The 24367-nt window shown below is 33.0% G+C and overlaps 1 protein-coding gene across 1 annotated transcript; it reads right to left on the bottom strand.

Moving 5' to 3' along the window:
• Positions 1-585: 585 nt before the first annotated feature.
• On the bottom strand, positions 586-23039 carry LOC149424875 (exosome RNA helicase MTR4-like). Its single transcript, XM_089647587.1, has 17 exons — positions 22828-23039; positions 21238-21360; positions 19382-19624; positions 18347-18521; positions 17422-17533; positions 16887-17089; positions 16466-16724; positions 14957-15147; positions 14530-14631; positions 14096-14372; positions 11661-11833; positions 8517-8684; positions 7524-7762; positions 5630-5863; positions 3417-3582; positions 2252-2417; positions 586-1094 (listed from the first exon to the last, which is right to left on the bottom strand). Exons 1-17 carry the CDS (start codon positions 22899-22901, stop codon positions 937-939), a joined length of 3063 nt encoding a protein of 1020 aa, XP_089503713.1. The 5' UTR covers positions 22902-23039; the 3' UTR covers positions 586-936.
• Between the last annotated feature and the right edge of the window lie 1328 nt (positions 23040-24367).

The following is a 24367-nucleotide window of genomic DNA, read 5'->3' on the forward strand; positions in this document are numbered from 1 at the left end:
GTCATCTGGAGTTTCCACTCACTCCCCGGTCGGTATACCTCATGTGGATGATAAAACAGGACCAAGATCTCATTAGAATAGCTGTAAACGGTTGAGTGCTAGCGTCATAAATGAACCACTCACGCTAGCGTCTACGTATACATAGTTTGGTGCAATACAGTTTAATTCATAGATTTTTGAAATTCACAGTTGCGGGGGCGGTCTGCTTCAAGTCACATCCTGGCTTGCTCACGGAGGCTCCATTTAGACTTAAGACTTTTGTAACTGTGTTGAAGCACCCCGTCCGGTCTAGGCAGTACGCAGGAATCTATGAATCCATCTTGTGCAAACTTGTTATGTTAGGCTGGTAACGGTCGACTGGGGTTCGAACCCAGCGTGGATGCTCTAGTTCGGTTGATTGCCATATTTGTACTCAAGTATGAATAGTTCTATTGTTTCGTGGATGCACTTGCACTCTGTATTATCGAGTTGTGACTTGCTTATAATTTAGGGTTTCGCTTTTAGGTTTGTTTTTTGCAATATAACAGTATGTAAATGACTGCTTAATATTGCGAGTTATAAAAATATAAAATAATTATACATTTGTTTTTCTTAGTTATTCTTTATTCTTATAGGGACATGAAGAACACTCCACTATTGAGAGCTTGTTGGTGATGAAATCAGAAACTACAGATCTTAAGATACATTTTTAAACAATCAATAGATTTTTGTACAAAATAGAGGGTACTTCCAGATTACAACGCCTTGCTGGCAGGAGTATAAATAATCATTAATGTTTTTTGTTGCTTGCTTGTTTATCAAACTGTACAAAATTATTAAAAAAGTATTTCCTGTATGCTCCAGTTTCAGTAAAATAAGATAAGTAGGTATACATTTTTTTAAAAGGGATAAAATAAGGAATGAAAATAATTTTTTACTGTTAAATTTATTTGATTCTTAAAGATACAAACTCCCAGCAAATACCACACCTCTCTTTAAGACTCGAATTCCCTCGCTAAACCTGTTTTCCAAGTCAGTGTTGCCAACATTAGTAGCGGCTTTACACAGTTGTCTCAACACTTCTTCCAACATGCGCATATAGCGGATGATAGACCCTGAAATAGGAAGCAAATCATTAGTTTAGTGCTGCACAATAAGGAACATATTGTATATAAATTTTACTATATATAATTTCACGTATAATTAATAAATCGTCATTTAAAAACAATTAAAACTGTGAGACACTCAAACGCCAGGTGATTGGCTGGTTTTGACAGAACTTAAACCTCTACCTCAAATCTCTCTACAATGTTGTGCCCAGTTGCGCCGCATATACTCACACACAGGTCACTACTGCGGTTTACAAATTATTTCAAAATAATTAAGGTTTTTTGAAAATCTTGCAATAAATTTAATTTGGATTTTTTTGTTTACATACCAATCGAGTGAGATAAACCTCACTGTTAACCGAAAAAACAGATCCTATTTAATTCGACTTGGCGGGCTTTGAAAATTGCTAACAATTTCAAACAAAATTGAAAATTATTTTAACTCTTCAGGCCTTGGCCACATTCTGTCATACGGTTAGAGTATTTCCGCTTTGAAATAATATCCAAATAAATAGAATATTTCTGAGCGTATCCGAAAACTAAAAACTGTTTTGAAAGGTGATGAAATATGCTCTTTTATTCTATTATTAAATAAACATATATTTTTTGAAATATTGAAATTTTTAATACAAAATAAAAAAAAATGGCTAACTTTACTTTTTTTAAGCTTAAATTACTGATAATGAAAAAATATATAAAAACACACTATTTTATTAGACAAATGTTTTACAAACGTTATTGCCACCTCACCTTTTTTTGTCGTTTCATAAAAAAATAATTGATAAAAAATTCACAAATCCCATTAATTTTTTTCAAATTGCAATCGGTACCTTTGCTTCATAACACATGCACATTTTAATTGTTTTGTGGTTAATTTCTAGATTTTAATATAAGGTGTAGTGTTTTCTCTTTCTAACATCAATTAGATCATTTTTCTAACTATAAGAGTAAGGAAGACAGAATGATTTCTGTGAGACCATATGATATAAGTTGTTCCAAAAAGCCAACAAATTAGCCTGGAGGGTTAACTATAATATCGCTATTCTAAAAAAAATTAAAAATACTTTTATTTAAGTTAGAAGGTGAACATTAATAATAAATAAAAAGAAATTGACTGATTCCTTATTACGAAAAAGCATTTTGGCTTATTTTTTAATTATTACCTTCGTATATTTTTGTATTTTTACAAATATCAAGGAAGGAAGCTCCACGGCACCAGTCTAAAACAAGCTGAAAAAGATGCTCTTGGTAACAGTTTTCTGTGTAGTCTCTTTTCTTTTTTATTAACTTGCAGTCAACGGAAATATCACCAATCATAGAAGCAATATTCTAAAAGAAAGCATAGCACAAAGATTAGTATGTTATGGGTCAGTACATTATCATTATTATTATGGGAATATAGATTTATGAAATAATATGATACTTTTGTAAGTAAAAATATGATACGCCATTGTATCATAATATGTTTTTTCGTTTCTAAGCTAAAATTTAATAGTTACCATTTAACAGGATCCAATAAACAATTAAACTGGCAATATAATGGTCACAAATGTCAATTGAAATACAAATATTGCATTATAATTCAATACAACGATGACAAATGGTCACACTGTTAGATTTGCAATAAATATTCAAATATTTGTGCGACATTCACAATCGGCAACCAAAACCTAATAATTAGTTGGATGAAATCGAGTATCTCACAAATTAATATCAATACCAATGGATATCGACTCTCAATAAACTCAATAATCAATACCAATGGATATCGACTCTCAATAAACTCAATAATCAATACCAATGGATATCGACTCTCAATAAACTCAATAATCAATACCAATGGATATCGACTCTCAATAAACTCAATAATCAATACCAATGGATATCGACTCTCAATAAACTCAATAATCAATACCAATGGATATCGACTCTCAATAAACTCAATAATCAATACCAATGGATATCGACTCTCAATAAACTCAATAATCAATACCAATGGATATCGACTCTCAATAAACTCAATAATCAATACCAATGGATATCGACTCTCAATAAACTCAATAATCAATACCAATGGATATCGACTCTCAATAAACTCAATAATCAATACCAATGGATATCGACTCTCAATAAACTCAATAATCAATACCAATGGATATCGACTCTCAATAAACTCAATAATCAATACCAATGGATATCGACTCTCAATAAACTCAATAATCAATACCAATGGATATCGACTCTCAATAAACTCAATAATCAAAAAAATTGTAGAGATAAAAAAAATATTTTTATATTGTGAAAAAAATAAATAAAAATTACACTTACTGTAACTAATTCCAATGGCCTTTTGATTGTTGTGTCAAAAGATCTTTCTTGGTGGGGAGTAAGTTCTTTACTAACAAAACAACTGAGTAAAGCTACACAGTAATCCACGGAAAGCTCCGTGAAAATACCATTGAATATCATCTCTGTCAAAAGTAATTCATCAACACTGAAAAACAAATAAATAATACACTTTATTGTCATACATATGATTAATTCATCTTAACATTGTGAAAATTTGACATAAAACTCATGTCAGGGTCATCTATTCGATTTCTGGCATCGTTCCAATCACAATCCTTCCTAAACAGAAAGTCACAAGCACCACCCTACAATTTCTGGCATCGTTCCAATCACAATCCTTCCTAAACAGAAAGTCACAAGCACCACCCTACAAATTACTCAACAATCAATTTATAATAATAACATGGCATTTATATAGCGCAGTTTAGTGTCATTGCACTTCAAGTGCGCTTACAAACAAACTTAAAAACAGTAATTTAGTATTATTAGTGGTCATGTTCTTAAAATTATTCCTACAGTGTGCCTTACCCAAAGATATTAGAAGAACGAGATGTGCTACGCGCAGTTCGTACTGAGTGGAATTGTTTTGCCGAGTGTCGCCGGTTTTGTTCACCAATACTACTGCACACCTTCGCTTGCGCTAAGGTATCCGCACTAATACATAGAACAGATTTCTGTGCGTACACGTCCCGATAGTATTCAAAGTACCCTAATTAGGTAGTACTCCGGCTACGGTCCGGCGGCCAACATAGCATATCTCGTTCTTCTAATATCTTTGGCCTTACCCAATACAGATATAATATTATAACACTAAATATACAAAGTGATGACAAAACTTAGAATAACAATATAACAACAGGACAGGACAATATAAGAACATTAAAACTAAAACACAATATAAAACAGGAGGCAGTTTGTGATCAGAAATGACCCACACTAACACCAATCCCTTTATAATCAAGACATCCACACGACCATACTCAAAAAGACGATAAAATAAAATCCGCATAACTTTAACATTCACTACAAAATATGGGATAAAATCCCTGAATTATATTACCAGCACACTCTATAACTCTCTTCCATACATATATATAAAAACAGCCAGCGTAATATAAAATTTCGAAGTATTGCTAAAGAATATTTTTTAAGATTATTTAGAAATGAAAATATATAAATTTCTCATTATGTTTTATTTTGTTTTATCTTGTTTATTTTTTCTCGCCTTTACTTTTCCCTATATTTGTAATTATCCATATAATATTCATCCTTGTTTGTTTAATTTGTTTTATTGTACGTGAAACTTATATGTATTTTTAATACCAAAATCTCTATGTAAAATTGTCCCCATTACCTCCCACTTACGTATTGCAAGTTCCTCCAATCCTAAAATGAGTTTTGTAACTCATCAGGATTTCTCTAGCAAGAAAGAAAAAAATAACAATTCAATAGACCTTTGCACAGAGTGCATAAAATCTAGATGCGGCTCTAATTGTGTTATTGTGTTAATACAGCTCTCTCTTATTGTGTTAATACAGCACAAGAATCCTAACTGCCCGGAGCCATGAGGACTATGCCACCCCCAATTCGGCATATATTGCGAGGGTAAAAGGGTTGGGGGATAGGAAGGAGATGGTAAGAGGAAGGTTGGGAAATACCTAGCTATTCCGATATGATCACTAAACACAATTTTTTCATTTCAAAGAACTTTTTGATTCTAATGATCGGTCTAAATGTTTTGGTCAATTCTGCATTTCACCAGGGCGATACTTAAATTATCTACCACTCTGGAATGTTCTGCAAATTCAGATTTAAAAAAAAAAAAAATTATTAATTATAAAATATTTTAAATTACATATGAAATAATCTAAATTAGAATTTATTTCAAGCCAGCGACCTGTGTGTCGGGAGTCAAAAGCTGACCATTTTGTCGTTGTCGGGAATTATTTATTAATTTTTTTAAAAGAAAGACAAACATTCCCGGGTTACGAATAACCTGATAATATTTGAAAATCTCCTACTACCCCCACAGTAAGCAGAAAATGTTGCTTGTGTTGTGATGGAGGACTTAGCTGGCCGAGGAATTGAACACACTACGCCTGGGTGAGACCCAAGCGCGATGTCAACTCGGCCACATATTAACTATAAAACAATATCTAATAAATTAATTATAATATCAAAATAAAACTCACCAACTGAGTTCGCAAGCAACTCTTCCTTTCATATTAATAACGTCCATTTCATTGCAATAGCCCAGTGATCTCAGCACATTTTTTCGGCACTGGAGTTCGTCCATTTTTAAGACTCCCAAAAGTTGTTCCATCTCATCTTTTATTTCAAAAATTTCTTTTTCAATATTCTGTTTCCGTTCGAAATGGTCCAGCAAGTTGACATTTCTGATCCCATGTACTGGATTTTGCACTAACCTAATATGAGAAAAATTTTCAAATCGGTCAACATTTCTAATGAATATTTCGTATTAATCACTCGTCGAATGCTAAACCAAGACCTCGGTAAGCTTAAAATAACAAACAAACAGTTAAGGCGATGCACTACGTCGTATAATATTTTAAATTGAGCCGCTATCAATAACAACCCTTACGTAGATGGCGATAAGGTTTAAATTCCCGCTTAACACCATCAGCCTGTTTTGATTTATGCAAGAAAAAATCATGGCCAAAAAGTGCCTTTTATTTTATTTTGTGGATGTTCAGGCATAAATATTTAATTTTTTTTCGATCATTTTATAAATAACTTAATTTGACACATTATACAATAAAATCATAACCGAAAATGGGTTCGTAAGTAGGAGATTTTGAACTTTAAAGCAGTTTTCATAGGCCTTTACATTATTTTTTTCTGGGCTTATAAAAAAACTTATCTAAAAAATACTCGATTACTTCAAAGGCCAAGATGTATTCTACTCGCAGTATTTAATTAAAGCATCTGAAACATTTCTAGGCGACCAAATTTTCAAACCAAAAACACATGATTTTGCATTACTACGTATGGCATCGCCTTAAGACAAATATATAGTAGCATTCAATTAACAATTTAACATCTTTCTCATATTACTTTACATATAACTAGCTGACATGTACCTGACGTTGCTCGTGTACCTGAAAACTGGGTGCATTTTTAAGGTGGAAATAATACAGAGTGTATCGGCAAGTACCCGACAAACTTTAACCAGCTATTTCTCAGCACATTTGGAGTAAAAAATGTTATGGGCGCTTTGCTGTCCGGTAACATTTTTTTTCCATTAAAAACAAAAAATAAATAAAAAATCCACACTCCGTCACTGTCATTTGCATTGTTTCTCGTGTTCAACAGCTGTTATTAGCAAGTGTGTCAAAAAGCGTCCTCGCTCTTTCATACATACTAAATAATAATAGTTAAAAATGAGACGAATGGTGCCGTGCCATTTCGTTGTGATTGTAAAAGCGCGCCAACGTAGGTACGTACGTACATTATTCAACGAAACTCGAACAAAATATTGCCGCACGGATTTTCAAACTTTGACAAAGGATAAAACAGTGGTGACATGTGGTGAAAATATGAATAATATATTTTTTATTAAAAAAAAATGTTACCGGACAGCAAAGTGCCCATAACATTTTTTACTCCAAATGTGCTAAGGAATAGCTGGTTAAAGTTTGTCGGGTACGTGCCGATACACCCTGTATTATTATATTGTAATAAGTATTTATTTCTCTTGATCGTGCCATGTCTTCCTCGGGCGTCCTCGACAGCTTCTACCTTCACTCTCACGTCATACATTCTCCTTACACCCCGTTCTTCATTCATCACACATGCCACATTTCACCACACGTAAGTGATTCATTTAATTGTGTCATGTCTGCCTTGGACGTTCCCTACTTCTTCAACCCTTCACATTCAAGTAATAAATTCATGTCTTCCTCGGGGGAACCCAAATTTTCTTCAAACAGAGACCTAGAAATTCCAGGCAGAAATAGTTGTGTAAATTTCATGATGCTAGAATTCACCGCTCAAGATTTTTCACAGCTTCAGCACATCGAAATATTAAATGACAAGGCAATATATAAAATGTTAAAATGAACTTACAAGCTTTCCAAATAATTGACTTTCTCCAGAAAATGGGACATGTTTGGTGTGTCGATTCCCACATCATTAATCGGATGAAGGGCGGGCAACCCGCGTGGAAAGGCTGTTTTCAAATTATTAATAACTTTCAAAAAACTTTTTGATCGCTCTTTGCGATTCTTTCCAGGTAACCTGGCAGTTTGGTTGCTTATCAGGCTGATGCAGTCATATTTAACTGTGTAGGTGGCCACTCGACCTTTCTATAAGTGAAATTTACAAAGAATAAGTACGATAAACTCACAAAGTAGTATAGCGAAACCTCTATCTATCGTTTTTGAAGGGTTCTGTTGGAATAAACTATAAATGCGGGAATAATATTAATAAATAATAGAATAAAAATTAACTATAAAAACAATGGATGAGGAAATAAAGGAAAAACCTAAATATTTAGTATTTAAAAAAAGACAACTCTTAGCAACATCAATGCATTTTTAGCATGATGTTCCACTTCTTTGAAAATTTTTGATCTTTTTGGGAGAGTACACACTTTTTTCATTGGACGGTTCAATTTTATAATTGAAACTCTCAAAAACTAGAAAGTACAAAGAAAACTGCATGTGCGCACCGCTGTGTTTGAATGTCTAACGTGAAGCAGCTACCGACAGCGTACAATCGAGAATAATAGTACAAAAACTTCGTACCTTAAACGATTAATATGTAAATTAAAACTATTTTTGCAAATTAGTATGAAATTAATCCGGGAGTGGAAAACGATTATTCGAGAAACGATCAATGAAGAATTCACTGTATTAATTTTTTTTTAAATTTGGCTATAATCTTTTTTAGCACATTTAGCCGACTACGGAAGAAAAATAATATATTACCATGCATCGAACATTGAACTATAATGGTTAACAGTAAGCTCTCGGCGAACATTGTTTGGGTATTCGAGGTTTGTTAAAATAAGGTTAAAAAATTTACTAAATAATATGAGAAAACAAAAGTCAAGTTTACCTTTTTTCTAAAAACAGGTTTGGGTAGAGAGTTTGTATCTTGAGAAAATCCTTGTACGTGAAGCATCACCTGAACTTGGATATTCATTTCGCTTATGTGGCTCCTTTTCTTATTCCTTTGAACATCCATTATTATACCCCAATCGTATTCATGGTCATCGTATTTGATCTATAGATGGTGGAATAAGATGTACATTAACGCATTCACAGACATAACGTCTACTGACATCATTTTAGATGGGATGTGATACGACACAGCATACATTTATTTATTCATTCACAGTACATTTTACTACAAGTTATATTTGGTTCTAAGCATTAAATTATACATAGTATGTCCTTAAAATGTCTTGGTAATTTCATCTTGGACGATAATTATTGTTCTTAATCCTTTCTAATGTTGCAGGTATGAGTAATAATAATAAAAAATAACAAATAGGAAGAAAGTGTGTGGAGAGAAAATTATAGTTCTTAACCTTTTCTATGCGTCATTAATTTGTATCACTTCGTTCACACGCGGGGCTATTTATCATCAATCTAATTTATGACTTTAAACAATAATCACGCATGGATTTTAAAATTTGTTTTAAAAAATACGTCTTATGTCTTGAATTATCTTTTCAAGTATAAATAAACAATCCGAACATCAATGGGGCTTGATAAAAATTCGAAGTATATATTCATAATGTAACTGATATGGTATGCCCGGGCGGCCATGTTTATTTCAAGGATAATGATACACATGATTATAAACATGCCGGAGTAGAGCTCTTCAACTGTGGTGCGATGTAAGTGGTTGATTTATGGGTGCGATGTCGCGTTTGACTGGATACATGAAATATTGACACACTTAAAAAGGTTCATATAATAAAAAATAACTACACTTAAATTTACAAAAATAATAAAATAATTTTTCTGTTATTATGTCACCGTAAATATGTATCACTTAATATATTTTTTTATCGTGATTTTGAAACAGTTCTCAACGCATAACGGCAGAATCATGGCTTTCATGTATTTCAGCAGCTTCGCAATTATTATCGACGTCACTGTCACTAATTTCAAAATCTGAATCTATTTCTAAAGTAGCACCAAATATTTCTTCGTCATTAAGACCACGACCCGACATTTTGTATTTTGGCAATAATACTTTCAAAAATTGATAAAAAGTCAAACTTGTACAACTTTACACTTGATTTTTCACTATAAAAAAGTTTTAACCACGTATCTTTATTTGAAAATAATCTAACACTGACGAAATTTTATATTTCTTCAATAGTTTGAATGAATGTATGTAACTGAACTTATTTTAAAATATGATAAATCAGATTAATGTACACTGTAATTAAAATAGTTCATATCCACGAAAAAGCAAACAATAATTCGATAAAACAATGTAATCTACACGGCGAGCGTCTCTGTTTGAGAATCTTATAAAACGCGCCTGCGCAATAACGTGTGTAAAGACGCGGGAAGAATTCAAACTGATTCATTTTTCGCTCTGAGTTGGGAGATCCCTTCAAATCTTTGTATCGATGATTAGGATACGTATTATGGATAAATATCGTAAGATGTCAGTAGTGTAAAGATGTGAGATTTTTTAGGAGTATAAGTTTTACCGTGCTCAAGCATGTTTCATACCCATAACGCCGAAGAAACTTTGCGTCGCACAGATGTGCCACCCGCGTACAGGGCATGTACAGTGCGTCGCAGGCGTGCGTCTCCCGCAGGGAAAGAGTTAATCCTTTTTAATGTTGTAGGTATGAGTAATAATAATAAAAAATACTAAAAAGGAAGAAAGTGTGGTGAAAAATTTTTTCAATCTGGAACAATTTTTGTGGAGATGAAGAGAAATATTTTAAAATCAACAAGTATACGAAGGTCGCAAATTATTATAGACTTGATAACAGTTTAATAAAAAATGAAGTGTAAATAGTTTTAAAATGATTTATAATGCCAAAATTTTTTATAAGTTGGGAAAGAATCATGAAAAATGTCCAAGTTTTCGTAGTGGAATTGTATTATCATTTAGTGATATTGTTTAGTACTTATAAATATGTATATATATGTTTGTAAGTCTTTTAGTCAGGGACGCGATTCTACAAAACGGACAGGGAAGTCAAGTATTATATTGCAGAGTACGTAGACTATCTATTTGTGTCACCATACGAACACTTCTGATTACTGATTTTACTTTCATTGACTTCACAAAACCCATGTGACAGAATATGTTGTTTCACAAACCTCTGTTTTTCGGAAAGTGTCTGTCAATGTGTTCAAACAACATCATTTTTTTTAAACTGATTTGTTCAAACAACATTATCAAATAATAAAAAAAAATGTTTTCAAATCTTGACAAGCGATAAAGTACTTACATATTATATACTTTACCAGACAATTATTTTTATTTTATATTTGAAATGTGCATCCGTATGGCTTAGTATTGCAGACCAAACAAAATTTACAAGTCAATTTACATCACATGACCAAAATTATTGTATCTCTCTCTGCTTTGCAATAAAATCTAAATATATGGAATATTTTTAAACTTATCGAAAACTAAAATTCGTTTTAGAAAGGTGATGAAATACGCTTTCAATATTTTATCAGAAAAACACATAATTTTAGAAATATTCAAATTGTTAATGCAAAATTTTTTTTTTTATAATTACGTTTTATGTAACTAAAATTACTGATAACAAAATATATAAATTAAAACACTCACATTTTGTTATGGTCACCTCACTTATTTGTCGTGTCATATAAAAATGATGAATAAAAAATTCAAGAAATTTCCTATAAAAACAATTAATGAAAGTCTCACGAGTTTATTTTCAAATTGTGGTCGTAATGTTTGGTTTCATAGAGGCTAACATTTTAATTCTTCTGTGGTTAACATCTAGATTTGAATATAAAGCATGAAGTTTTCTCTTACTAACACCGTTTAGATCATATTTCTCACTATGCCAGCAAGGGAGATACAACGATTTCCATGAGACCATAATAGCGTTAGAAACTTTTTGTTTCATAAAGGTGTACATTTTAATACTTCTGTGGTTAAATTCTAGATTTGAATATAAAGCACGAGGTTTTCTCAAAAGCGAACAAATTAGCCCGTGGGGTTAATAAAAGTGATTAATAGTACCTTCACCAATCTCCCTTCATGCAGAAATGGTAGAATGAGTTTGGAATTCATAGTGTGAAACTTTATTTCCTCGTGGAGCCCTTCGAGCTCTGCGACCAGACCGCTGTAGGCCCTGACAGCATCTTCATTTGGAATGTTAATTTTGCCGTATTTTCTTTGCTTTATTTTTAAATCTGTAAAATAAAATACAGCTTGAATTAATTCCTGCATATTATTCCAATAATATGTTAACATAATTAAGTGTGAAAAATCAATTAATCCAGTTAATAAACAATCCTATTATGGTGGCACTTCACTTGTCTATTCGCATTTGTGTGAAGTGGTCAGTATATTTGCCAAAGTACTGGCCATATCTGTTTATTCGGCAAACAATAGACATAGTTTTTAGGAATTCTCATCAGGGTCAACTGTAATGTTAACTAACCCATTACTCCATACATGATACTAACTCCTGCTGTGCAGGGACATTGGAGATTCATGTACATTATAAACGTATTTTTATAATTTTTTCTATAATGCGTAGATATGTGATTTGTTCGTTATTGGAAAGATAAATAATTAATCTTCTCAGTTTGTCTCAAATACATGATTGTATGGATAGAATCCAAAAAATTGTAAAAGTGCATCATTACAAATTGGCAGGATTTTTTCGCTGACAGTTGAAATTTAACCAATTATTTATATTTTTTTTATTGTATAAACGGTATAAAAAGTAAAGAAACAGTTTTCTTACTAATTCCTTACACAAAGGGAATGTGTTTTTTGAATATCGAAATCTTTAAAAATTATGGACATTTCGAGTCAAAATGTCCCGGTAAGTTTTTCTTTGTTAACATTTTCATGTTTGATATTAAAATTTTATTTTTTATAAATATCCTTGTTTACTTCAAATACAAAAATTACAAAGATAAATTTATTTAGTTTCTAAAATTGTATTTCTTTTAACGACAAATTCAAAAATGTAAAATATATAGCACATTTTAGATACCTCGGGAGCATTCCGAAATTCCATGAAGGAAAATTTACCTGAAAGGTTAATAAAAATATACTATTATCTTACAATCCCATTTTAAACATCTTCCCCTTTTACCATATGTTCCATCCCCCCCACTCATTTTATTCCTTAGTCATATATTATGTTCACCCATTGTTTTGTAATGTTAAGTTAGTATATATTTTGCCCTGAGGAAGGAGAGGTTGTTCCGAAACCGGTCAGCGTTTTAAAAAAAATAAATATATAGTGATTCAAACAATTTAACTTAACTAAAGTTAACTTGTTTAATCTAATTAATAAAAAAAATCGTAATTATTTTATAATTATATAATTACAAGAGTTTCATAATTTTTTTTTTTTAAATACGTTCGAAACCTTTGGTTTTATAAAGGTGCACATTTCAATATTCTTCTGTGGTTAATCTATTTGAATATAAAGAATGTTGTTTTCTCTTTCTTACACAGTTTATATCATATTTCTCACCATGGCAGTAAGGGAGATACAACAATTTCTATGAGACCATATGAGTTGTTCCCAAAAGTGAACAAATTAGCTTGAAGGGTTAAAAATACTAGAATTTTGGGCAGCTGATTCAAAATAGACAGACAAAAGTTTGTCACAAACCCTTTGGTATTTTTCAATTCAGATTTTTAAAGCTAAAATATTTGATCATAATATCATCCTTTAAAATACATTAAAAAAGTGCTGTGTTACGAAGTTGAAAAATTTTATACAAGTAAGGTCTAACCACGAAATTATTCTTTTTAAGAATATGTAAAAAAAAAAACTTATTATTTTGAGCGACTGATTCAAAATCTGTTGTGATCAAATTGCTCTCTGAATAGCAATCATATTTGTGATTTACTATTTGTCTCCGCGTGGAGAAAGTTGTACTTGCCTGTATTTGCATGTGGTCTTAACGTCAACTATAATCGTCAAATACAACCAAAACGCAATCACAAAAATGAAAGGCCATCATTACACTTTTTAAAATCGCAATTTCCCACCCTGGGGTGCTCAGTTTCCTCAATTACTCAACAAGACCAGTGGCGGCTCGTGACCTTTGGGTGTACTAGAGTGATTATATTATTAAAAATAGCATTTTTGATGTTGTTGTCGCTGAAATTTTTTTTTTTTTTTTTCGAAAATTCGTTATTTTGTATGAAGATTTTCAGGAAATGTCAGTTTGGCCGTGTGCCGCAAGCAATCGTTTTCAGCTACAACAACATCAGTAATGCCATTTTTGTAAAATTGGCACTCTAGTAACCCAAAAGTCACGAGCCGCCACTGAACAAGACATGAGGTGATTGAAGAGTAGGGTGACTTAAACCACGTGGGACCACGCAGTTCAGTACCAAATGTGACTACATTAAGGATGGTACATGGAGAATTGGAAACTAAAGACATATTTTACTTAAAATGCAATTTCAAAATGACTCACTTCTGTTGAGGTCCAAAAGCTTGGCCCGTGTTTGAAATATCAAGAAACTCTTTTCGATCATGTATTCGGGGTTGACCTCCTCCTGTCTCATGAGGTTCAGTATCATATTGTAAGTGAGGTGGAAGGCGGAGTTAAGGGGGTCGGCCTTGCCCATCATCACCTGCATTATCAGGGACGAAGAGATCTTCTGGTCGATCATGAGAACAATGAGACCATTAGCATCCAGTCCACGTCTTCCTGCTCTTCCCGACATTTGAATATATTCCCCGGATGACACCTAATACAAAAATAAACACATTTACTGCCAGCGCTAATAACAGATTTCAGGCATAAGAACAATTTAATTAGGCAGGTACATACATATTATGTAATAATCTTTTATTATTTATGTATAAAAATAAGTATTATGTAAGTGTGTATTTCGTTTTCCTTACATTTCTTGTTATCATACCATCAAATTTGGTGAAACTCGTGAAGATCACAGTTTTTGCAGGCATATTGAGCCCCATAGCAAATGTTTCCGTTGCAAATAGTGCCTGCAAACATTTAACACCATTAAAAAAAAAATTCAATTGACATTGACATTAAAAAATATATTATATCATGATGATTTTGATAAATGTTCAACAATTACTAAATTTTCAAATTTTATAATAAATTTTTAAGTTTTATAATAAATTGATAGTAAATTTTCTGAAAGTTCTATTCAACTTTAGTCATTATTTCAGTTCTGCGAAGCAACTGGCCCGTAATTATATAATAACAAAATTTGAATAGAAGTTTTACAGAACTGAAAAAATAACTTTGAAATTTAATGAATTGTTCAAATTCTTGAACAATTGGCCCTTAATGTTTATTTACCTTGATCAGACCTTCCCCGAAAAGAATTTCAACAGTTTCCTTTACCAACGGCAAAAGTCCACTATGGTGAAAAGCGATTCCCTTTCGTAGAAGTGGAAGTATAGTAGTTATCTGTGGTAACAGCTTCTCGTCTTCGCTCAATATATCTATGGCATTATTAAACACCTCATCCACTAATTTTGCCTCAATTTCTGAAATATTAAAATAAAATGGTGATTTTGATTAACTTTCAACTTTCAAACCAAATAACTTTTTTTTTTAAATAATGTGTAGGAATTTTATATCATATTTATTGCAAGTGTTTAAACTATTGAAATATGTATACGTTAACAAAAAAATTGTACATGTGTTCGGGGAGTCAAAATAATCATTAAACATAAAATCATATAAATAAAAACATGGTGATGGATATTATTTTTGAATAATTAATTTGGAAATGAAATTTGAATTACCATTTTTTATAAGCTGATTACAATGATACGCCAATTCCAAAATTTAAAAAATGCGTGTTTGAATATTGTTTAGTTATATTAATTAATAGTTATATATACCTAAAAACACTGATATACGTTACAATATAAATGACACAAAACTATTATAATCGTTGAGGTTTTATAAAATATATTTATATTTTTCTGTCTAAAAATTTCTAAAAAAATATACCACTTCACAATTCACTTACTCACTATTCACTTATTTCTTAACCTCTCAGACAAAGACTTTTATTTACTGTGTGTTCCTTTGAGAACTGTCAAAACGTGAAAATTTTTGTGTTATTTATGAGTTTTGCTAAAAGCTTCATAACTCACGTTTTTGGAAACGTAGCCTCATTCTAAAAAATGTTTTGGAAAGATTATGAAATTCACTATCGTATTGTGTTGTTATACGTAAATATTTGCGTTTCTAAATATACATTTTATGAAAACGTCAAAAATATGTAAAAATCGCTGACCATTATTTCAAAGCCGTGAAAAATGTACTTTTTTTTGAGTATCATAAAGAAATAACACTTTATATATTGAAGAAATATAATTAAAAACTATAAGTCACCTCAAAATTTATTAACCGTCCAAACTAAAATATTTTTAATAAATTATTTAGAAACGCAATGAATTATGAACGAACAAGATGACAGATCCAATCGGCTTAGATAATGCACCTCTACATTCCATAGATATTCTTGAATACAGACGCGTAGCGTTATTCATTATCGATACTCTGTTTTTTAAATCATGGCAATCCGTATACTAGTGATGGAAATAAATCGATTTTTGTAAAATCTCGCGCGTTTACGTGAAAAGACGTTCTAATGTCTTGACCGCTATTATCATATTTACGTCTTTTGACGTTCTAATGTTCTGAGTGGTTAAGCGTAATTTTTCAGTGGTAGCAAAAATGATGCAAATATATGCGATGATCAAAGTAGCCCCATATTACGGTATATATTATTTTACCGCCGTATACTTTTAACATAAAAGATGATACATTGATTTGTATTCAAATTTGTACCTGTATTAAAATTTACTTTGGATAAGTGCTTAGCGAATACTTCACACTCCTTTTTTCTGAAACTGAAAATAATCAGTGGTGCCAGCTTTCGCTCCATCAACGTGTTGACTACATTGTAGACGCTATCCTTTTTGGAGGGCCCACTGGGCTTGGGCCTGGTAGGCTTGGATCCAACAGGTTTGCCGGGCATTTCGTCTTCATTGTTATTTACACCCACAGAAGCCATTGCAGCATCAAAGTTTTTCTGAATTATTTGACCCTGGAATAACAAGCATCAACAGATAAAATGTATGTCTTTTCTGATATAATTAACACAATTTCAACGGCACGCAAAAAAGAAAACGCCCGGACAAAGCAAAAGATAAGATCTTCTTTGTATCTTTTATGACATATAATTTTTCAAATACAGGCAATTTCATACGTTATCATCAATAACCAGGTGCATCCCATCGGAGGAGGACGGGAAGAGGTAGTGCTGCAGCGGAGTGGGCCGGTACTCCGTGTAGACGACGTGGCACGGCTGCTGGTGGAGGTGACTCACCCACTCGGCAAACTGCCGGGCGTTTGGGATAGTGGCCGACAGAAACACATACCGGACATTATCAGGGAGAAGAATTAGGGTCTCTGCAATCAATATTAATAATAAACTACTAATTGTTTTGGCGAAGGTACGGGCTAATTGGACTGAATAAACTACCGCTTTCAATATTATACTTTGTGTGATTTCACAGGACATGCCCGGCGGTAATGCCGCACTGCCATTCGAATTATGTATTGTACTTTGTGTGACTTCACTGGTCACTATTGCATGCATTTTACCAACGTTCACTTTGAATACTCACAATTTTTGGAGATATCGAAAAACTAATTTTATGTCATTATTAAATTTTTAAATAAATATAAAACATTTTCATCAAAATAAAAAAAATTATAAGTCAACCTCATTATGTATTTACCTTCCCAAACAACTCCTCTTATTTGGTCTCTCATGTAATGTATTTCATCAAAGATAACCCAGCCCACTTCCTTTGTGACTTCAGATCCTCTGAACAACATACTCCTTAGAATCTATAAAAAACACAAAAATTACTAAAAGCAGACAGTTGGATATACTATTTTACTAACTAATTTAAAAATTTGTAGTGACATACTACTAACAATACATAGGGCTACATGCAAACTCACGCCTAACTAGCACCCGGAACCTGCCGCCGCTAGTGGTGTCGCCCATAGCTATCGTAATATGCCACCGCCACTGTTCGAGCCAGACAGTGCCAGAAAGTACTTCATACCTTCGTACCTCGGCGGCCGGGAATTTACAAGAAATCTCGATGTAACGCGTGACTATATAAAGCAGCGACGAGCGCGTCACGAGCAGTTCTTCTCACAAACTTCAACGAGCTATTCAATACAAATCTACAATACAATTCTTTCACAATCATTTTATAATTTTCATTGCTTTATTGTAAAATTACTTGTGTTGTTTAAAAGTTAGTCACGGCTGGATTATACCCGTTGACAAAATAAAAAGATTACATCTTTTTATTTAAACAACAATGAACAAACCCTCACCTTCACAACAAATTCATTAACAGGGCATTTTCTTGTATAGCATTGCCACTGTAGCAGTATAAAAGCTTTAAACTACAGTGAAACCATCTTAAGAAGTTTCCGATGAACTGGAAAAAACTTTTTAAGCTGGAAAATCTTATACATGGGATAAATTGGGCAATTTTTCAAATTAAGTCTTTAAGGGACCGAAAAAACCAAACTTCTTAAGCATGAAACATCCTATGTGGGAACTTATTAAGTGAGTTTCACTGTATTTGTTAAGTTATTAAGTAAATAAATGATGTAATTTAAGAGTGAAGATGTGCATACTTCGGTAGTCATGATTAAACAGGATGCCATGGGATCAATAGTCACATCGCCTGTCATGAGTCCAACGTCTTTGAACTCTTCCAACATCTCCCGATACTTTTGGTTAGACAGAGCCTTGATGGGCGTAGTGTAAATTACCCTCTGCTTATTTTTCAAAGCTAGAGCTATGGCATACCTGTTGCAGAAAATAAATAAAATACTGTAATACATATAACATTATATTAAATTACTCAATTGTAATGTCATTTCTTTTATTTGTGTCTCTTGGTTCTCTTTGTATTGTTTGTCATTTTAGTGAGTTTTATACTTTTGTAATTTTATGTAGATATGTATTATGCATTCTTTGACTGAGTAGGTTTTTGTAATTTTATAGATAATATGTATTATGCATCCTTTGATAATTAGGTTTTTGTAATTTTATGTAGATATGTATTATGCATCCTTTGACTGAGTAGGTTTTTGTAATTTTATGTACCTATTTGTATGACAACTGAGTTTTTCTAACTGGATTTTTCTCACCAAGTGAGAACATCTGCATGAACTCAGTATAAAAATAAATAAATATTCCTAGGCTGCTAATAGGTCCTCCCCACAAGATTCTTCTACCCATTTTGTCAAAAGTGGAAAATTTTCACATAAAAACTATCACTGGCTAGTCATAAATACAGAACAGTAACGTTTGCAGCAGTTTAACAATTCTGTGCATATCTGTCAATAAGAACTAAAAGTCATTGCAACATGCAATTATATAGAAATCTAACAGCAGAGCCAGCCCTGTACAGGCGCAATTGGAGCCGTCTGCTCTGGGTTCTGACTTGTTAAGGCACTAAGAAGCTGATAATACCTAACACAGGGCACTTGAGGTTTTTACTAGCGCCAGGCGCTGTTTGGCGTTGCCTAACACACCACTTCTCAAAAACTGTGCTCACATCATAGAATCTGATATTTGTTAAGAAATATATGTCTTATTTCTCTGTATAAAAAATGGAAAATAGTTACAAAAAGTACAGAATATATTATATTTAAAATACATACTCTGCAACAACAGTCTTTCCCGCAGAAGTGTGAGCTGACACCATCACCGATTGGTTATTTTCCACACACAGAATAGCTTTTTTCTGGAATGAGTCCAACGCAAATTTATATGTCTTCGCTGGTGGAATTTTGGACTCTTTAAGTTGGGGAAACTTCTGATTTGGGGGAACAGCAACCTCATGAAGACATCCATCGTCCTTAGCGATTGTGTGAACATCTATACCAGGGTCCAAGGATATCCAACTAAAAAAATTATAAATTCTTTTCATTAACATTTCGCAGCCAAGTTATGGGAAACTTTAAAATATACAACTTATGCATACATTTTAAATTAAGCGTAACCTCATGACAATCATTTGTAGTAATGTGTGACGTGTATGTCAATTACAACTAAATGATATGATAAGTACAGTTTATATAAATAAAACACAGATACTATCATAATAAATCTTTGTGTCAATCTGATTTCCAATCTAACCATTCCATTTACAAATTCACAGGTATTTTTGTTACTGTTATTATTTATTTTGGCTTTCTCCCAAAGGGTGATTTTGGCCATACACAATTCACTTTTTTTTCTTTCTTGTAAACAAATACAGCAAATAACAGAATAACGTAACATAACATACTTAACATAAACGGTACAGAGCTGGTAACAATAGGAAATTACAATATTATAAATAAAATAGGAAACTGTGTACAGTAATACGGTATTTTTGTTGTAAACATTCCTGTTTCAGTAGCAAATAATTGTATACTGAATTATGTGTATAAAATTGCCAAAATTCGGGTCATGTCTAGAACGCATTTAAAAAAAAACACATGGTTACAACTTAATCACTACAAGAAACAACTATTTATGTCGGGGAGATGGTAAAAGATGCAATAAAGTTCCATTTTTCTCAATCAAAGTTAAAAATTTGTCATGTATTGACAGATCGATGGCAAAGTTTTATCTTGTTTGTATGATCAGAGTTAAGTTTCAATATTAAATAACCCAAACCAAGAACCAAAACTGCTTTGTGCATGTTTAAACATCTCCCTTACTTTTCCAGTGGGTTGTAATTTTACTTGATACTTTATAATTTTTTGCTTACTTAGGCTGGCCGCATACATACGTTTTCCGTATTCGATTTCCGAATTCGTTTTCCGTATTCGGACATCCGAATGCACGGAATCAGTAGAAAATACATTAACTAACTGCCGCACACGTTCGTTTTAGTTCCGAACGGAACAAATTCCTTACGCACGTTCCGAATGCAACCGGCGCGTTCGGAGAAACCGAATGGAAAAAACCTAATGACGTCATGTGGAACACAGCTCTTGCATACATTTTGTTTGTGCCGACGCAAACGTTCGGAAATTTCCGTTCAGTAATTCAGTGTTGCCAACGGATCTTGACCTAATATCGCCGTTTCTCATACATAAGGTAGCGTAAAGTAGCCGAATTTGCTGTTAGGTGGGACATGTTTAAAATTGATGTTTTTACGTGAAAATAAAAATTTCGAGGGGGGGGGGGGGTAATTTCAAGAAAATATTAAAGGGGGGGGGGGGTGGCTAGAGAATTTCGCGACATGTTTAAAATTGATGTTTTTGAAGTAGCTTAATTGGCGACCAGTCGCCCTTTAGATTTTTTCGGCGCCGATTCTCGCTCTGAGTAGCCTAAATGGTGATATATCGCCCTTGTTGGCAACACTGGTTCTGACGTTTATACATTCCGAATGAAGAAAAACGAACGTTTGCGCTAGTCTCACGGAATTCCGAATACGGAAAACGAATTCGGAAATCGAAAACGGAAAACGTATGTATGCGGCCAGCCTTAATAATACAAATACGAATATATGTTTCAAACTTACTCTATATCAAAATCAGCCATAGGATCTTGTTTCTTATTTTTTTCAGCAGGCCCAAGATCTTCTTCAGCCTTTCTTTTGAAATGTCGATCATTATTTGAATCAGTATTGTGTACTTTCTCACTCCTAAAACAAAAGATGATACAAATTAAGTGAGGTGCGTAAAATTGGGGGGGGGGGGCACGTTGAAATAAGACATTCTTTGGTACTTGTGTCTTATCACCCACTACATATTTTGGTTAATATACTTGTAGTAGTTAGGTAATAATGAGAAGTATTTTAATTTCCGGAAATGGAAAATAATGCATTTTCACTTTTAATACACAGATTATGGAAATTACACTCTGTTTCAACTTAATTAATGCAAGAAAAAACTATTTACATCGGTAAAGATGGTAAAAGATGTATTTTTGTTCTAAGTTCAAAATTTCAATCAAGTTCGAAGAAACGAATCAGTGTCGCTCCATACAAAAAATCCAAAATGGCGGCAAGGTGATCAATTTATAAGGTAAATTTTGAACTTTTAATAAAAATGTAATTATAATGCATATTTTATCATCTATCCCGACATAAATCGTTGTTTCTTTAAAAGTGCGGCAGTTTCGGAAATATTTTAGATTAACACAATGCATAAAAGAATTGGCAAACCGTAGTTATACATCCGATATAAAATTAATATGAGTCCCAGAAAACCCAAACTATAAAACCGAACACACTTAGCCCGTTATCCCAAGGGTCGGAAAGCAGTCGACATAAACCGGGTGCTGTAAGACCCTGCGCAGAGTTTGTCATATAAGGTAACGGTCTGCAGCACAGTTCAGAGTGGAACTTTTCTGTCTTACGGCATTTGGTTTATCTCGACCGCTTACCGACCCGTGGGACGACGTGCTTATTCAAATTCTAGACAGTAATCATTTAAAACTATTAGCAGGTTCAGACATTTTAATGTTTGTTGATCAACTTGACATTTGAAAACATATTGACAAGTGTGAACCTTCTTTCAACGAAGTTGATCAACTTTTGGTAAACTTGTCGAATTCCGATGCTGCAATGCATGAATTCCGATGCTGCAATGCATGAATTCCGATGCTGCAATGCATGAATTCCGATGCTGCAATGCATGAATTCCGATGCTGCAATGCATGAATTCCGATGCTGCAATTCATGAATTTGAAAAAATATAACTTGATTTCAACTTAAATATCTAATGGAGACAACTATTTAAGTCGGGGGTTTAAGTAAACATGCACAAAATAGGTTTTTATGGAGTTGTACGGTTTGTTGTAATAATCTATGCGTATTTCATAACCTTCAAACTTAACTTTGAGAAAAATGGAACCTTAATGGATCTATTACCATCTCACACCACATATACAATTATTTGTTATAGTAATTAAGTTGGAAAGGGCTATTTATATTTTTTTACGTATTAAGCGTGCAGCGGAATGCGGCAAGTTTATCCAAGTTTTTTGTTAGAAATCTTGTCGTTCAATAAAAGTAGACCAACTAAAATTTAAACATCTAATACAGCTATAAGCTACACTGATTAGTTCAGTACAGGCTTATTTCTAAAATATGGAATGATTACCAAACCTTTTTGAAAATTGTGCAATCTCGTCAAAGTAATCGTCTCCAAAACAACTGAAAAGATTCTCCAGTGTCGTCATTTTGCTCAAAATATATAATTGACTTATTATCGCAGATATCAAGTAGTAAATTTCATTACTACGCTATTTTTTCTAATATAACCTAAAACGGTGACAAAACGTCAAAACAAATGAATGAAAACAACATGAGGATACGTCATAGACAATACCATTGACCATAAATAAACCACTCACGACAATACGGACAATAGAAATATAGAAATCTCAAAACCGTAGATATTATCGATGGGCACAATCGACGACTTCCTCGATCTTTTTGATAATCGGACTATGGGAGTCGCTATATGCACAGCGACTAGTCGACAGGGGGCGTGGCCAACATATCCGAGCATACCCGAAGTGAAGTGTTTCGGCGCTTTATTTGAAATTGGTTCTCCACTCAGATTTTTTTTGTGTCGTCACGGCCGAGCATTTCCGAATATTGCCGAGCAGCCGATAGCTAATTTTCATCTTTAGTTTCATACAATTCTTGCACCGTGATTTCATTTGGTTAGATTACTATATGGCCAATATCATAAAGTCGATTCCAAAGCCTCAATAAAGACTGTTTGGTGTGGCAACCACATTCTAATTCCTGCAAATATAATTAATTTTGGACAGTAAAATACTTGTGGTAGGCCCTATGTTCAACTTTCGAACAGATTCGTACTAGGCCTATAATATCGATGGGTTCCGGGCTAATTGTATTAAGCGACACTCTGGGCGATATAGACTTTTATATATATTTGGAATCAGCGAATTTTTCTGCGTTGTTTGAGCTGTGTTTGGTGACAATCGGAGCACTTTTTTGTCGCTTAATACAACCACATTTTTGGGCCCATTTTGGACTGCAATGTATGAAGCGACACAAAATATTGACAAATTTATGAACTGTGTACTTAAGCTCACTACCAAATACTAGACAATCGCTTAAACTTTTTTTCCTGGAGCAACAATTTACAGGCAACGTACGTTAAAGCATTTAGCCTGACCTTATAAATATATAGAAATGTCGCTTCGTACAATTAGCCTCTTTGTTAAATTCTTATCCAGTGTCGCTTAATACAATTAGCTTTACCTTATAAATATACAAGAATGTCGTTTAATACATTTAGCCTCATTGTCAAATTCATACCTAGTGTCGGTCCATACATTTAGCTCTGTACATGAAATGTTAGATGTTGTCACTTCAACCATTTAGCTTGCAGTAGATAATGATTATGTCGGTCGCATGAACTATTTAGGATTTCAACAGTAAACATTTAAAGAGTATGGTTAAACATATTTTGTTATTCAATATTTGATTTGCAGTGTCGTTTCAGTTATAACAAAAGTAAAGTTCTAGTACTTCAAACAGTTTATCTTAAACGGAATAAGAATAGTATACACATTAATACAATCAACATTTCATATGGATTGACTATTATGACGTTGGTTAAAACAATGATTTTGGCGCCATCGCGATAAACCGCGCGAGTTTAAATGCC

The sequence above is a fragment of the Hesperophylax consimilis genome, chromosome 3 (assembly GCF_061612785.1).
Source record: "Hesperophylax consimilis isolate HC1 chromosome 3, BYU_Hcon_1.0, whole genome shotgun sequence".
Classification (NCBI taxonomy): domain Eukaryota; kingdom Metazoa; phylum Arthropoda; class Insecta; order Trichoptera; family Limnephilidae; genus Hesperophylax; species Hesperophylax consimilis.